Raw genomic sequence first — 13,866 nt, forward strand, 5'->3', positions numbered from 1 at the left:
ATATTTTTGGTCTACTAACCATCAGCTGCCCAAAGTATCTATCTATCTATCTATCTATCTATCTATCTATCTATCTATCTATCTATCTGTCAAAGGCCTTACCGCACAAATACACCTAGCGCGACAAGAGCAAGGCGAGCAACGGAAGTAATTGACTTTGTATTGACTCGTGCGATAAAAGCGATTGTGGAGACAAGAGGCGTTTTGCGCGACGAGAGCGACAGTTTGAAGTTGAAATCCTTTCAACTTTCTATGACGCGGTTCGGCGACCAGCCGCGACAGCCAATGACTGTATAGAGGTCAGTGACCACAGCCAATGGGAATGTTTGAATGCTTTGCCTTCTGCTTGTAACGGACATATTGTAGTCGCTTCAATCGCTCGTATCGCTCTGTCGCTTCAATCGCGTTGCGCTAGGTGTATTTGTGCTGTTACTGTGAGCTGTTACACGGGGACATTTTGATTGGGAAACACATAAATGTAACGTGCCTTTATAACTACAGGGTTACGCTTTGAATTTGTAAATGACCATCTCCAGCAACACAAATCACTCAGATACAGTTGTTTTTGTTTTTAAACATTTATTTGAAAAAAAATGGAATTGAAATGACACCGAATTGGTCAAACATCTCCTCCATGCAAATGTACAATACGTGTGTCAAGAACAGTGCTTGTGTGTGTGTGTGTGTGTGTGTGTGTGTGTGTGTGTGTGTGTGTGTGTGTGTGTGTGTGTGTGTGTGCTTTGCAGTATTGCTTTGGTTAGGTGTTTACAACTTGGGGTGACGGAAGTCCTTGCCGGCGAACTTGGCGTGCTCGCCGAGCTCCTCTTCAATCCTGTTGATGAGATTGCATATTATTGGTTGACTTACTAATTAGTTGGGTAATTGATTGATTGATTGAACTAACAATGGTTGATTGACGTGATAATCAGTCACACACCGGTTTAAGATCAGCTCAGTTAAGATTAGAGAGAGAGAGAGAGAGAGAGAGAGAGAGTGTGTGTGTGTGTGTGTGTGTGTGTGTTTGCTTGCGCATTCTGCTGTGCCTCACCTCATGAGCTGGTTGTATTTGGCCAGTCTTTCAGATCTGCAGGGGGCGCCGGTCTTGATCTGAGGGCAGACAGACGCAAAGACGGATGAGTGATCTCATTGATCCACCTCATTATCCATCCACCATAAATATGAACACTAGATGCTGCGTGGACCACCCTTTTGTATCGCAATGAACGTCTCAAGTCACATTGACGCCATTTCTAGCTTGGTAGGACGCTGCCATCAATAGGTGACAAGGCGATACCAAAGAGAGTAGAGTAGGGTAAGATGATTCAAGCGCTTGCATTTCCTGGATCCATGTGATGTCATGTGAACGCCCCTTTATGAGACCTGCGATTAGGACACCTTTGGAGGCTTTAGGTTGAGAATGAATGGAGTTCCCTTGGCACTGTAGATGGCAGTAACGCACATCTTATGCAAGCCATCACAAAATACCACAGAAAGAGAAGGAGGGAGGGGACGACGCCCCTTTAGGAGACCGAATTTGAACACACTCCTTTGTATTGGGTGGGCGGAGTTTGAATAGTCTTACCATACTAAGAAAATCTTTGGTGATACCTTAATAACACTGCTGGTGCCGGTAACACAACATCTATGAAAAACACATGATACCCAAGATGGCGGCGCCCATAGTTGGGCCATGACAAAATGCTAATTACAGCACCTATTGTTCATATCTATTGATCTCATCTATATGGCTGCACACGAAAACAAATCTATTCGACTTGACTTATTGTCAGAAAATAAAGGGTAGTTCAATGTGGGAGCAGGTTTGCACATTAAAAAAGAAACTATGGTCAAGCACAAGGAGTTTATTATTCTCAGAGCAGAGCAGAGCAGACGTTTCAGGTTTCTGCCATCATCAGTGCTCTCTGTGCTCAAATAAAGGGTAAAAAGATGAAGAAATAACAGAGAGCAAAAAAGAGCACACAGTATTCTGTACATCTGGACTCCAACCTCATTGTGTGTGTGTGTGTGTGTGTGTGTGTGTGTGTGTGTGTGTGTGTGTGTGTGTGTGTGTGTGTGTGTGTGTGAGTGTGTGTGTGTGTGCATGTGCATACCTGTCCAGTGCAGAGTCCAACCACCAGGTCGGCAATGAAGGTATCTTCTGTCTCTCCAGAGCGATGGCTGACCATCACACCCCAGCCGCTAGACTGGGCCAGTTTACACCTGCAGGTCAACATGAAAACACACACAAACAAGGGAATTCATTTCAGGTGCATGTTCTTTTTTGTCCAATAAAATACTTTTTACAGTACTTTTTCAAAGGCGACATTGGATAAAAGTGTTTTCAGAGTGTACCGTAACTTAACCCATCCTAACCCAACTTAACCCATTGTATAATATTACCATGACGAAATGTAACATTGCCTAAAGTAATGTGACCTGAAATAACATGTAACCTGATGCAATTAATGTAGAGCTGCATTCACAATTGGAACATGACATAACATAACATAACCTAGCGTTAATGTAATAGCAAAGTCGTGCTGCCTGGATGGACGCGGTGACAGACTTGAGCAGCATAATGTAACCTAAAACATAGTGTAAAACTAATCATAGCCAAACCTGACGTAAATGTAACGAAATAATAGCTCATGCCTGGTTTGGCTTGGTGACGGAGCCAATCTGGTACAGGCCTTACAGAGCTTCTTCTTCTGTACAACATGAGCTAACCGATAGCCATAGCTTAACCTGACCTTAGTGTGATTTTTTTAAACATTACATTACATTTATCTGATGCCCTCTGATCTAAAAGCCAGCGCCCTACCAATTGACCCATGCCTGCCAAATACGTAATAATCAGGGCTCTAAATTAACTTTTTTCATCACTAGCCAAAATGGCTAGAAGATGCTAATCTTACTAGCCAAACATAAACGTCCTAATGGGTCAAAGCGGCTAGTAAGTTGGCGTTTTCTACCAGCCAAGCTGAAATTTCACCAGCATTTGGCCAGTTGGCTGACAATGTTAATTTAGAGTCCTGGTAATAATAATAACAACACTTACGCCTTGATGGACTCTGTGACGGAGCCGATCTGGTTGACCTTGAGCAGCAGGCAGTTGCAGGCCTTCTTGTCCACGGCCTGCTGGATGCGCTTGGGGTTGGTCACAGTCAGATCGTCACCCACCACCTGGATGTCGACGGAGCCAGTGAACTTGGCCCAGTGCTCCCAGTCGTCCTGGTCGAAGGGGTCCTCAATGGACATCACTGCGGATGCGGAGGAGGAGAGAGAGAGAGTTAGTGTGTTTGTGGATTGTGTGTGTGTGTGTGTGTGTGTGTGGAGCTGGTGAACTTGGCTCAGTGCTCCCAGTCATCCTGGTCAAAGGGGCCCTCAATGGACATCACTACGGGACAGGAGAAGAGTGTGTGTGTGTGTGTGTGTGTGTGTGTGTAGGACAGGAGAGGAGCAAGTGAAATTATACGTAAATGTGTAATGTAAGAGATGCGTTTGTATGTAAGTGTATGTGTGAGATGCATTCACCTGCGCGTGTGTGTGTGTGTGTGTGTGTGAGATTCACGTGTGTGTGTCCGGTGTGTGTGTGTGTGTGTGTTTTAGATTCACTTGTGTGTGTGTGTGTGTGTGTGTGTGTGTGTGTGTGTGTGTGTGTGTGCGCGCACACGCGCGTGTGTGTGAGCTTGTGTGCATGTGCGTGTGTGTGTGTGTGTGTGTGTGTGTGTGTGTGTGTGTGTGTGTGTGTGTGTGCACCCACCTGGGTAGCCCTTGATGAAGCTCTTGTAGAGGTCTCCCAGGGCCTCTCCGGAGATGTGGCGTTTGGGGTCGTCGGGGGACTTGAAGTCCAGGTCGTACTTGCCATTCTTGAAGAACTCGGAGGCGGCCACATCCATGCCAATGATGATCTTGTCGGGGTAGCCGGCCTTCTCAATGGCACTCTTCAGCAGCTCCAGGGCTGGAGGAGAGAAGAGGACAGGAGAGGAGAAGAGAGGAGGAGAGAAGAGAAGAGAGAGGAAGAGATGAGGAGAGGAGAGCGGAGAAGAGAAGAGAAGAGAAGAGAAGAGAAGAGAAGAGAAGAGAAGAGAAGAGGAAAAACAGAGAAGAGGAAGAACAGAGAGGAAAAAAGAAGAGAGATGAGAAGAAGAAGAGAAGAGAAGGAAAGAAGAAGAAGTAGTAGAGAAGAGAAGAGGAAGAAGAGAAAAAGAGAGCAGATAGGAGAGGAGAAGAAAAGAGAAGACAAGAAAAGAGAAGAAGAAGAAGAGAGCAGAGAAGACAAGAGAAGAGGAGAGGATAGGAGAGAAGAAGAACAGAGAAGAGTAGAGGAAGAAGAAAAGAAGAGGAAGAAGAGAGGAGAGAAGAGAAGTATAATGTAATTGGAACTGTAACAATGTGTTTTGTGTCATTGTTATTACATTTACACACACACACACACACACACACACACACACACACACACACACACACACACACACACACTTCCCCACACTGTAAAACATTGCAATCCACTTAAACGTAAAAAGGGTACGTTTTCCCTGCTGCTGTTTGTAAGTTAACTGAACTTGTGGCTTTCTCACATTTAACTGCAATGTATTACGTGTACAGGTGGGCTTTCATTAGCCAGGCTGTGCCCTCCTAGTGACGCAACACTTTCAGCGTTGCAACTAGTCAGGTCAAGAGCAATGCAAGTACTTTCTGAGTTCCCGAAAATACGGGAACTCCTCCCACTTTGTCGGTAAGCAAACAACCATTAGCAAACCAAGGGAGGCGGGTCAACCATGACGTTTGGGAAATGTTAATTGTCTTGCTCTTGGTCAGGCCAAGTTTCGAAGAGATTTGAACATCGATGATAATCAGGCTAACGTTTCCCTGCTGCTGTTTGTAAGTTAACTCAACTTGAGACTTTCTCACATTTCACTGGCTGCAATGTTTTACATGTATACAGCCCTACAAAGGCAAAGTGCAGTATCTATGCCAACACTAACACCGAGAAAAATACCTTCAAAGCCTTGATATTGGTAACTGGTTCTAGTTACTGCAAATTTGTCATAACAGTATCTCTAAAACAGGACACATTTGGACAATAAGACTTTGTCACAAGACACAAGAGGTGTAATATAGACCATTTTCAGTCTAAACTCAATTTTGGCAAAATATGTAGTTACTGCACTTTGCGTTTGTAGGGCAGTACAGTGACAGGCGGGCTTTCATACTCCTATCCACCTACCCTCGTTGTTCTCCAGGATGTTGGGTGCGAAACCGCCCTCATCTCCCACGTTGGTGGCGTCCTTGCCGTACTTGGCCTTGATGACGTTCTTCAGGTTGTGGTAGACCTCGGCGCCGATGCGCATGGCCTCGTGGAAGTTGGAGGCGCCCACGGGCAGGATCATGAACTCCTGCATGGCCAGCTTGTTGCCGGCGTGGGAGCCACCGTTGATCACGTTGAAGGCCTGATAACAACAACGACAACAACTTGATTGATTGATTTATTCCGTAAGATGTATATATATGTTTTAGCTAATATATCAGTCAGTAACCGACAACGCGGTATTTTACCATTCTAGTGGGGGTATGGTTTGTTTTTAAAAAAAATGTACAAAGCGTCTTAACATACTACTCCCAATAGCATCCTCAAAACGTTACTAATGTGTTATAAGGTGTTGATGTTGCCTAACTTTTGGAATAATATTTGGAGTATTTTATGAAATTACAAAAAGGGCAAGTCTGGTATGTAGGTACGCAATGCCGGCATGAACGCGCAAACAAACACATACACACATGTGATATACACGTGCAGACTTACGGGCACGGGCAGGATGACGTGCTTGTTGCCGGCGAGGTCGGCAATGTGGCGGTAGAGAGGGACCCCCTTCTCTGCAGCGCCGGCCTTGCACACGGCCAGGGACACACCCAGGATGGCATTGGCACCAAACTTAGCTGCAGACGGACAGAGGATTAGATTACATTACGTTACACTACACTACACTTCGCTGACGCTTTTATCCAAAACGCCTTACAGTTATTTACACCCAGGTAGCAAGAACAGTTGAGAACAGTCGGCCTGATCTTGGCAGAATGTCGGCACTGTCGGCTGAGTGTCGGCTCGGCTGGAACACTGGTTACCGTGACTCAGCCAACACTTCATAGAACACTGAAAATAACTGTCACTTCATGCAGTAACCGAGCCAACCCTCAGCCGACACTGAAAATAACTGTCAGTCTCATGCAGTAACTGAGCCAACACTGAGCCGACACTGTCGGCATAAGGTAATAGGGCCATTATTGGGCCACGGACAAAGCCAGAATTGGGCCGACTGTTTTCACTCGCGAAAAAAGGATCGGGCCAACAATGGGCCAGATAAACTTTGCTACATGTACAGTGCCTGGAGCAATAGGGGGTCAGGTGCTTTGCTCAAAGGCACTTGGAGGTGTAGGGAGAGGTAAGGGTGGGATTCGAACCTTCAACCCGCTGGTCTTAAGACCACCTCCCTAACCATTAGGCCACGTCCGCCCCCATTAGATTGGATTAGATACAAATGTATTGTCATTGTCATTCATTGTCAAAATGTATTGTCATTACTCAGTATAAAATTGCTTGCCAACGAAAGTTGGGGTGCAGAGGGCATGGAGAGAGGTGGACGAGGGGATGGAGAGAGGGAGAGTGGGGAGAAAGATGGAGAGGGTGGAGGGTAAGAGAGAGACGAAGGGAGGAGAGTCAGAGATACAGGGTAGAGATGGGCATAGAGGTGAAGAGATGGAGGGAGTGTGATATGAGAGGGAGGAAGAGAGATGGAGACAGAGAAAAAGGAAGATGAAGAGAGAGTTAGATGGAGATTTGCCCTTGGCGCCTACAGTAAGTAACATACATGTACACAGTAGAAAGGCAAAAAAATGCTTACATTTGTTCTCAGTGCCATCCAAATCCAACATGAATTTGTCAATTTTCTCCTGTTCAACCACACTGAGTTTCTGTTGGTACAGAGAGAGAGAGAGAGAGAGAGAGAGAGAGAGAGAGAGAGAGAGAGAGAGAGAGAGAGAGAGAGAGAGAGAGACTTAGTTATGACTACGCTATGATTATACCAAGGGTGCGATTTGTGGTGGGGGAGGTGGGGTGCCTGTTGTCCCTGGTGTTGATATTTCCACTTTTCCTACATGGTTTTAGTCACAATTTAATCACAATTTTCCAAAATTCCATTGATATTGCTGCTTAAAGTCTGAAACATATGCCCCTTCTGGTTTTCTGACAAATCGCAATCTGATTATACCATCATGATGATGATGACTATTATTCATTATTATAATTAGTCGTAGTAATATTGATAATTACTGTATATTGTTATTCATATATTATTGCTGTTAGTAGTATTAATAATTATTATTGTTGTTGTTGTTACTTACTGCCTCAATCAGTTTAGGAGCGATGTCCTTGTTCACAAAGTCGACAGCCTTCTTGGTACCTAGGAGGTGGAGCATACAACACAACAGAATTAAACAATGTGTGTGTGTGTGTGTGTGTGTGTGTGTGTGTGTGTGTGTGTGTGTGTGTGTGTGTGTGTGTGTGTGTGTGTGTGTGTGTGTGTGTGTGTGTGTTTCTTTGCATGCATGTGTGTCTCAGCATATGTGTGTGTATACTTAATGTGTGTGCTAGGAATGCATACTCTTGAGTCACTGAGTGTGTGCGTGTATGCGTGTGCGTGTGCGCAGGCTGGCGCGGGTGCATGAATGGGGGCATGTGTATGTACCTTTGCCCAGGTAGCGGCTCTTGTCGCCATCTCTGAGCTCCAGGGCCTCATGGACGCCAGTGGAGGCACCGCTGGGGACGGCTGCCCTGAAGCGGCCTGAGGAGAGGAGAGGATGGAAGGAGAGAAGAGAAGAGAAGAGAAGAGAAGTACAGATCACGGACCAAGTCATAATAGGCAACCATTTGCCATACCAAGTTTAAATACAGTACAATATAGGCCTAGCCTACTAATGCCACATTCAGCAAATATGATGGACTAAGTCAAATGGAAAGTTAATATAACTTGTAAAGAGTTTCAGATAACATTTGGTCCCACTCATAAATAGTGTTAATTTTACGCTCTTAGACTGTATTTTTCAGTTAATTCTACTAAATTTGTAAATGTGAAGAGCTGAATTAAATTGCACTGATAGCCTACAATTTCCATATCGCATTTGTCATTTGTTTTTGTTTGTTTGTTTTGTTACCTTTTCCGGTGAAAAGGTCAACCTCAACAGTTGGGTTTCCTCGGGAGTCGAGGATCTCGCGGGCGTGAATCTTAGTGATGGACATCTTGACTAGAGAGAGAGAGAGAGAGAGAGAGAGAGAGAGAGAGAGAGAGAGAGAGAGAATAAGTAATTACCAGCTGTTCATTAACATACATGGGTTGTCCCTGTGCCATCATAATATCTTTAACTACTTTCTAAATTCGTTCATGTATTAGGGCCTATTAGTAATACGATTCTTCTGATACATCCCCTACCTGTGCTGTAAAGTCTGCGCGGTACCATTTCTGACAGAAATGCTTTTTATGTTCCTTTGACTACACTGCCCTCTGGTGACGACTACAGGTTGATACAATAACCAGAGTGAGCTATGAAAACACCAGACCGGTCGCCTGAATGAATCACGGTAAATCACACATTGCCCTATTTGCAGTCACTGTGGGTGGCGTCCCGTTCTCCTTCTGTCTCTGCCGCTCTGTCTGTCCATGATTTGACACGTTTTGAATAAGCCAATTTCTCCGTCTCGAGAGGGCTCGCTTCCTCAATGGTGGCTTGCACCAGACGTCCTCCTTGTCAGTGACTGACCTTCTCACTGTCGCTCGCTCTGCACAGCACCGTACATACGCTAAAAGCGCAGTGGACTTCCCGGACTTTACTGTACCGTGCGGTACTTACTAATCGCGCACGTATTATTGAAGTACAGTAGGCTGTAATGTATGATTGTGGCACCGTTTTGAACGAGGAATGGGCTCACATTTTGCGACATGTTTGAGAGGGGGAGGTATTAAATGAATAATTAACTTATATAAATATTGGAATATCAGAATCATCACGAAAGTTCTGAAGTCTCTGTCCCCAAACTTTGTCCCCAAAGGTATGCTGCTGGGAGCATCTGGGTGTTCACACACTCGCACATCAGCGCAGGAAAGCAGGAGTCTGGATGCACACGCGCGCGCACACGCACCCACACAGCTGTTCAAGTAGCATAGCTCAGTTGTTACATGAAGTATGTTATTTTTATACTGAGGAGCAGTAATGCAGTGTGTAAGTGAGTCAGACAATGGTAGAGAGAGAGAGAGAGAGAGAGAGAGAGAGAGAGAGAGAGAGAGAGAGAGAGAGAGAGAGAGAGAGAGAGAGAGAACGTGTGCGACAGAGCACGTCTCATCCTCCTCAAGTGACCTATCCAAGTGCTGGCCTACTGCAGCAGTAATACATGATAAGACTACACGAGGTTGAGAGAGAGAGAGAGAGAGAAAGAGAAAGAGAGAAACGCACACAAGAGAGCTTCTACACTGTTGCACTGTCCAATTCCCTAGATGGCAATTACTGCAACATCTTGGATTTTTTTCTTTTTGGGGGCGGGAGGGTGGTGAATAATGAAATAGTCTAGAGAGGGGGGAAAAGAAAGACTTTTACTTGCCATAATATCTGGAGATATGTTGAACTAAATATAAATGGCTGGATATCTCTCTGTCTCTGTCTGTCTCTCTCTCTCTCTCTCTCTCTCTCTCTCTCTCTCTCTCTCTGCATGTGTGTACAGTATGCGTGTGTACTGTATACTTTTGAACTTTTCCCAGCCACTCTCCTAACCCTTGACCTTTCAGTGATAGTGTGTGTTACCCTTTTGTAAAGCCGTGGCCAGACACTTTTATCACACACACACACATGTACATACACACAAACACACACACAAATGCGCGAGCACGGGCACCATCTGACATTTAGGCGGCGCGGACCTCGTGCTTGTGTCCTTGTAGGTGACCTTAGTGGAATGTGATGTGCCGTGCAGGAGCTCTAAGAGAGCCAAATCCAAAATGATATTCCCTTCTCGTTCGCTTAGGCAAAGTAAGCCCTTTGCGAAGAGCCTATATGTACTAACCTTACTGTCACCAAAACAGTAATGACCAAGTCTTAATCCGTTACTTACAGCTCTCAGTAATGCCATAGCAATGCTGTTATAGGCCTGATGTAGTTGAGTCTTTTCAGCAAAGACTGCACAGGTTACGAGAGGAGGCCTCTCTGTTGAATTAACACTGCAGAGGTGTTATTGGTGAGGCTAAGACTTGAACAAAATCAGTAGGCATAGTTGAGCATCTAAATGCTCTATCTAAACACTGCAGAGATTTGTGTTACCAAAGTGTTACCAAATCCGAAATGTTCCCTCATGAACTGCTGTTTTACATACTGTAACGAGCACTAAATGAAATAGATAAAAAATGACGGAGTGTTACGCAATATGAATAACACTGTGGGTGTTAAATTTCATTTGCAATTCACTCCCTATGTACATGTCCCCCATACTTCATTTTGCTACCCTGTATGTATAATCTACGATGTAATCTATGTGTAGGGATCACAAGGAGACAACTTAGAATGTTTCGTTACCCTGAGTTTATTCATTTGTAATGACAAAGTTGTTGAATGGGATCTAACATCTAAAACTTGGCTAAATGCAAAATCTTCATTCACTCAGCATACATGATGACCCTATCTAGGGATTAAAACTGAGACAATTTACAATTAACTAGTGCAATAGAAGAGAATGAAAGACTACTCAACATTTTGCCATTTCAACTGAGAGTAGGATTAACAGCACGTCTGTTCAATTCAGCTCTATGAGAATTGAATGAACACTACGTTGTTGAGAGATTTCAAGCCTGTGTGGATTTCAGGAATTTCATGCACACTTTGAATACTTGTCTGCCATTTGTGTGCCGTAAAAAATACCCATCTCAGTGTGTTAGTGCACACACAATCCCAGCCACACACACACACACAAATATATCTCGGTGTGCACTTTGGCCTTTCATATGCCAAGGGCGTGAGCGCATGCTATAGATGTGTGTGACCGCCCTGGAACTCACTCTTAGTATTGTCTGTCTGCCTCTCTGTCTGCCTGTCAGCCTGTCTGTCTGCCTGCCAGCCTGTCTACCTACCTATCTGACAGTCTGGGTCTCTGTCTCGCCTTCACGCACAGACATAATCTTATAGCCTACATAGTCTCTCATTCTCTCTCTCTCTCTCTCTCTCTCTCTCTCTCTCTCTCTCTCTCTCTCTCTCTCACACACACACACACACACTCACACACACTCACTCACACACACACACACACACACACACACACACACACACTCACACACTGAGTGGCCTTGCCTTATGGCGTAAGTATATCTCCTCAGCCTTCATGTCTGTGACCAGATAAAACACTATGGCACACAGGACATCATGTGAGGTGCCTCGCGCCCCTGACATCGACTCTAATATGACTGCATCTGAGTGTGTGTGAGTGTGTGTGTGTGTGTGTGTGTGTGTGTGTGTGTGTGTGTGTGTGTGTGTGTGTGTGTGTGTGTGTGTGTGTGTGTGTGTGTGTGTGTGTGTCTGTGTCTGTGTGTGTTGTGATGTCAGTCAGGGCTGGACTGGTAATCTGGCATACAGGGCATTTCCCCGGTGGGCCGATAGTCCCTGGGGGCCAATAGTGTTGCTGTTGTGGTCGTTTTCCTGGGGATTGGACGACAAATTAGAATGGGACGCCCATTGGTCCACCATCAATACAGACAGTGGATTTAGCCAGTCAATATATAGGGCCTAGTATGAAAGTGGCCTGTGAGTCTTCAGGGCCGGTGTATGACAAAAAAAATCCCAGGCCACTTTCTAGCTCCCAGATCATCCCTGATGTCAGTGTTGTGCTCAGACAAAAGTTGTTGGTAACTTTAACTAGTGTGCGACCATAGGGTGCACAAACAACAACTGCATTTTCTAAACAACCTTGGTCATAGAGCAATCAACATAGAGCATACCAACATTCAGTAGAATGTTCAGAAGTTACAAGGTGGTGAAGAGAGAGAGAGAGAGAGAGAGAGAGAGAGAGAGAGAGAGAGAGAGAGAGAGAGAGAGAGCGAGAGAGAGAGAGAGAGAGAGAGAGAGAGAGAGAGAGACAGACAGACAGACAGACAGACAGACAGACAGACAGACTGACAGACTGAGATAACCAACAGGTCAAGTCATCGCTAAAGCGCTGCTGCTATATAGTTGCACGTGTGTGCCTGGGGATACCGTTTGTATTGTATACATAACCTACATCCTGTCAGGTCGGTTGATCTTTGACAGCTGTAGCAGGCTACCTTTGCGCTTCCCCTGGAGGGTCCCACCGCCCTTCTCCTCCACCAATCACGCCGCTTCTTTATTATCTCCGTCAACAGACGCACCAGCATGCCAAATGTTATCACAATTTACTAGGCTATTTCGTATTCAGTTTTCACAAGTTTGCGCACCTCTGACGCACCGGGGGTGTGTGCGGCCTCCGGCGTGATTGCCCCGTGTGGAGCAAAGTGGACTTTACCCGTTAGCCTAAAGGCGCAATGTTACCATCATCAGTTGAGCTACACCTGCACTTAACTGTTAAACACATTAGGAAAAGAAGGCACTGCAATGCATTAAAGTCATTCTGTACAACTCATCATCACCGTGACATGTTACATGAATTTAAAACTCGCGAACTGATAGTTGATATCACTTCCTGAATAGGCACTGCCCGCTGCTCCGTGCACAGCTGCGTCGCACTGTACCACCCTGCCGTTTAACTTATTCCAAAGTTTCCAAAAACTTTTCGTTAATCTGTTTTGAATAGTGAACATCTACTATTGCATTGTCTAAAGTTGGACAGGTTAAGTGTAATGGCCGTGACCTTGACAGTTCGTTGACATTTTCAAAAGAGCCAGAGAGCACGTCGACGTGCAAGAATCTCAGGAAGCATAGCTCAAGAAGGTGTTTGCAGAAAGCGAACTTGTGAAATGCTCGATAGAGTCGCTCATGACTCTTTCAGCAACATACACGACGTTTGCTGGGGGATTAGTTCTCAAAAAGTTCCACATCTCCTTCAGAGTTCCACAAAAGCACGCTCCTCCACTGAGGACGCGCGTGAACCCAACGACCGCTCCTGTCCTGTCACACGAATCAACGCTCGAGTTTCACTTCCATGGCAGAAGAACATGACGCCAAGCGTGCCAGTGAAATGTATGAAAAACAAAATGAACAGCAATACCAGGGTAGACCATTTGGAGTGCAGTTACAAAAAGTTAGAGGAAGTGTGAGGTGTATGCTATCAATTACCTTCTTGTAGTCGGGGTCGGGCTTGTGTCTGGCCGTTCGGCGGACTGCAGAGTGCGCACGCTTGCAGTGCCGCGCGCAATTTATAGGCGCCGTCTGCAAGGGCGGCTCCGTATATGGAGGGAGTGGAGGAAGGGGCAGTGGTCTGTTCTGCGGTGGTTAGAAAGCACGGCATTAAAACTAGTAAATCAAGGATGAGGGACACGCAAATGTTTTTTTGTCATTGTTTTTGATTGTTGTTTACCTTTTTACCTCTTGACCGGTACCTTTGTCTTTCGCGCCCAGTGAGAATTGAAGGCAAAAAAAGTTGAAGGAACAGACTTTCGCCAAGAATGGAAAAGTACCAGGCTCTGATTACACAAGGGTTTTTGTTTGATAGGAAATTCCCCTCGTGGACACACACAAGTTCTCTTTCCTTTATGAAGGAAGCAAATGTTGCTCATGAAGGATGTGCAGCTGCTTCATTCATTCAGTTGGAGGAGCAATTGCTTCATTGGCATGTGACAATATGCAACGCTTGAGATAAAATGG

At 45.3% G+C, this 13,866-nt stretch overlaps 1 protein-coding gene across 1 annotated transcript; it reads right to left on the bottom strand.

Moving 5' to 3' along the window:
* Positions 1-692: 692 nt before the first annotated feature.
* On the bottom strand, positions 693-13,447 carry eno3 (enolase 3, (beta, muscle)). Its single transcript, XM_063186548.1, has 12 exons — positions 13,339-13,447; positions 8,212-8,301; positions 7,746-7,841; positions 7,402-7,460; positions 6,903-6,972; positions 5,807-5,940; positions 5,231-5,453; positions 3,764-3,961; positions 3,059-3,260; positions 2,112-2,220; positions 1,049-1,107; positions 693-832 (listed from the first exon to the last, which is right to left on the bottom strand). Exons 2-12 carry the CDS (start codon positions 8,294-8,296, stop codon positions 766-768), a joined length of 1,302 nt encoding a protein of 433 aa, XP_063042618.1. The 5' UTR covers positions 8,297-8,301; positions 13,339-13,447; the 3' UTR covers positions 693-765.
* Positions 13,448-13,866: the final 419 nt, after the last annotated feature.

This window comes from Engraulis encrasicolus, chromosome 21 (genome assembly GCF_034702125.1).
Source record: "Engraulis encrasicolus isolate BLACKSEA-1 chromosome 21, IST_EnEncr_1.0, whole genome shotgun sequence".
Classification (NCBI taxonomy): domain Eukaryota; kingdom Metazoa; phylum Chordata; class Actinopteri; order Clupeiformes; family Engraulidae; genus Engraulis; species Engraulis encrasicolus.

Excerpts from the sequence above, each read along its gene's own strand:
- eno3 (XM_063186548.1), bottom strand. The coding sequence starts at position 8,296 with ATGTCCATCACTAAGATTCACGCCCGCGAGATCCTCGACTCCCGAGGA. Across the intron at positions 6,973-7,401 it reads CTCCTAAACTGATTGAGGCA|AAACTCAGTGTGGTTGAACA; the intron begins GTAAGTAACAAC and ends CTGTACCAACAG. Across the intron at positions 833-1,048 it reads AAATACAACCAGCTCATGAG|GATTGAAGAGGAGCTCGGCG; the intron begins GTGAGGCACAGC and ends TCTCATCAACAG.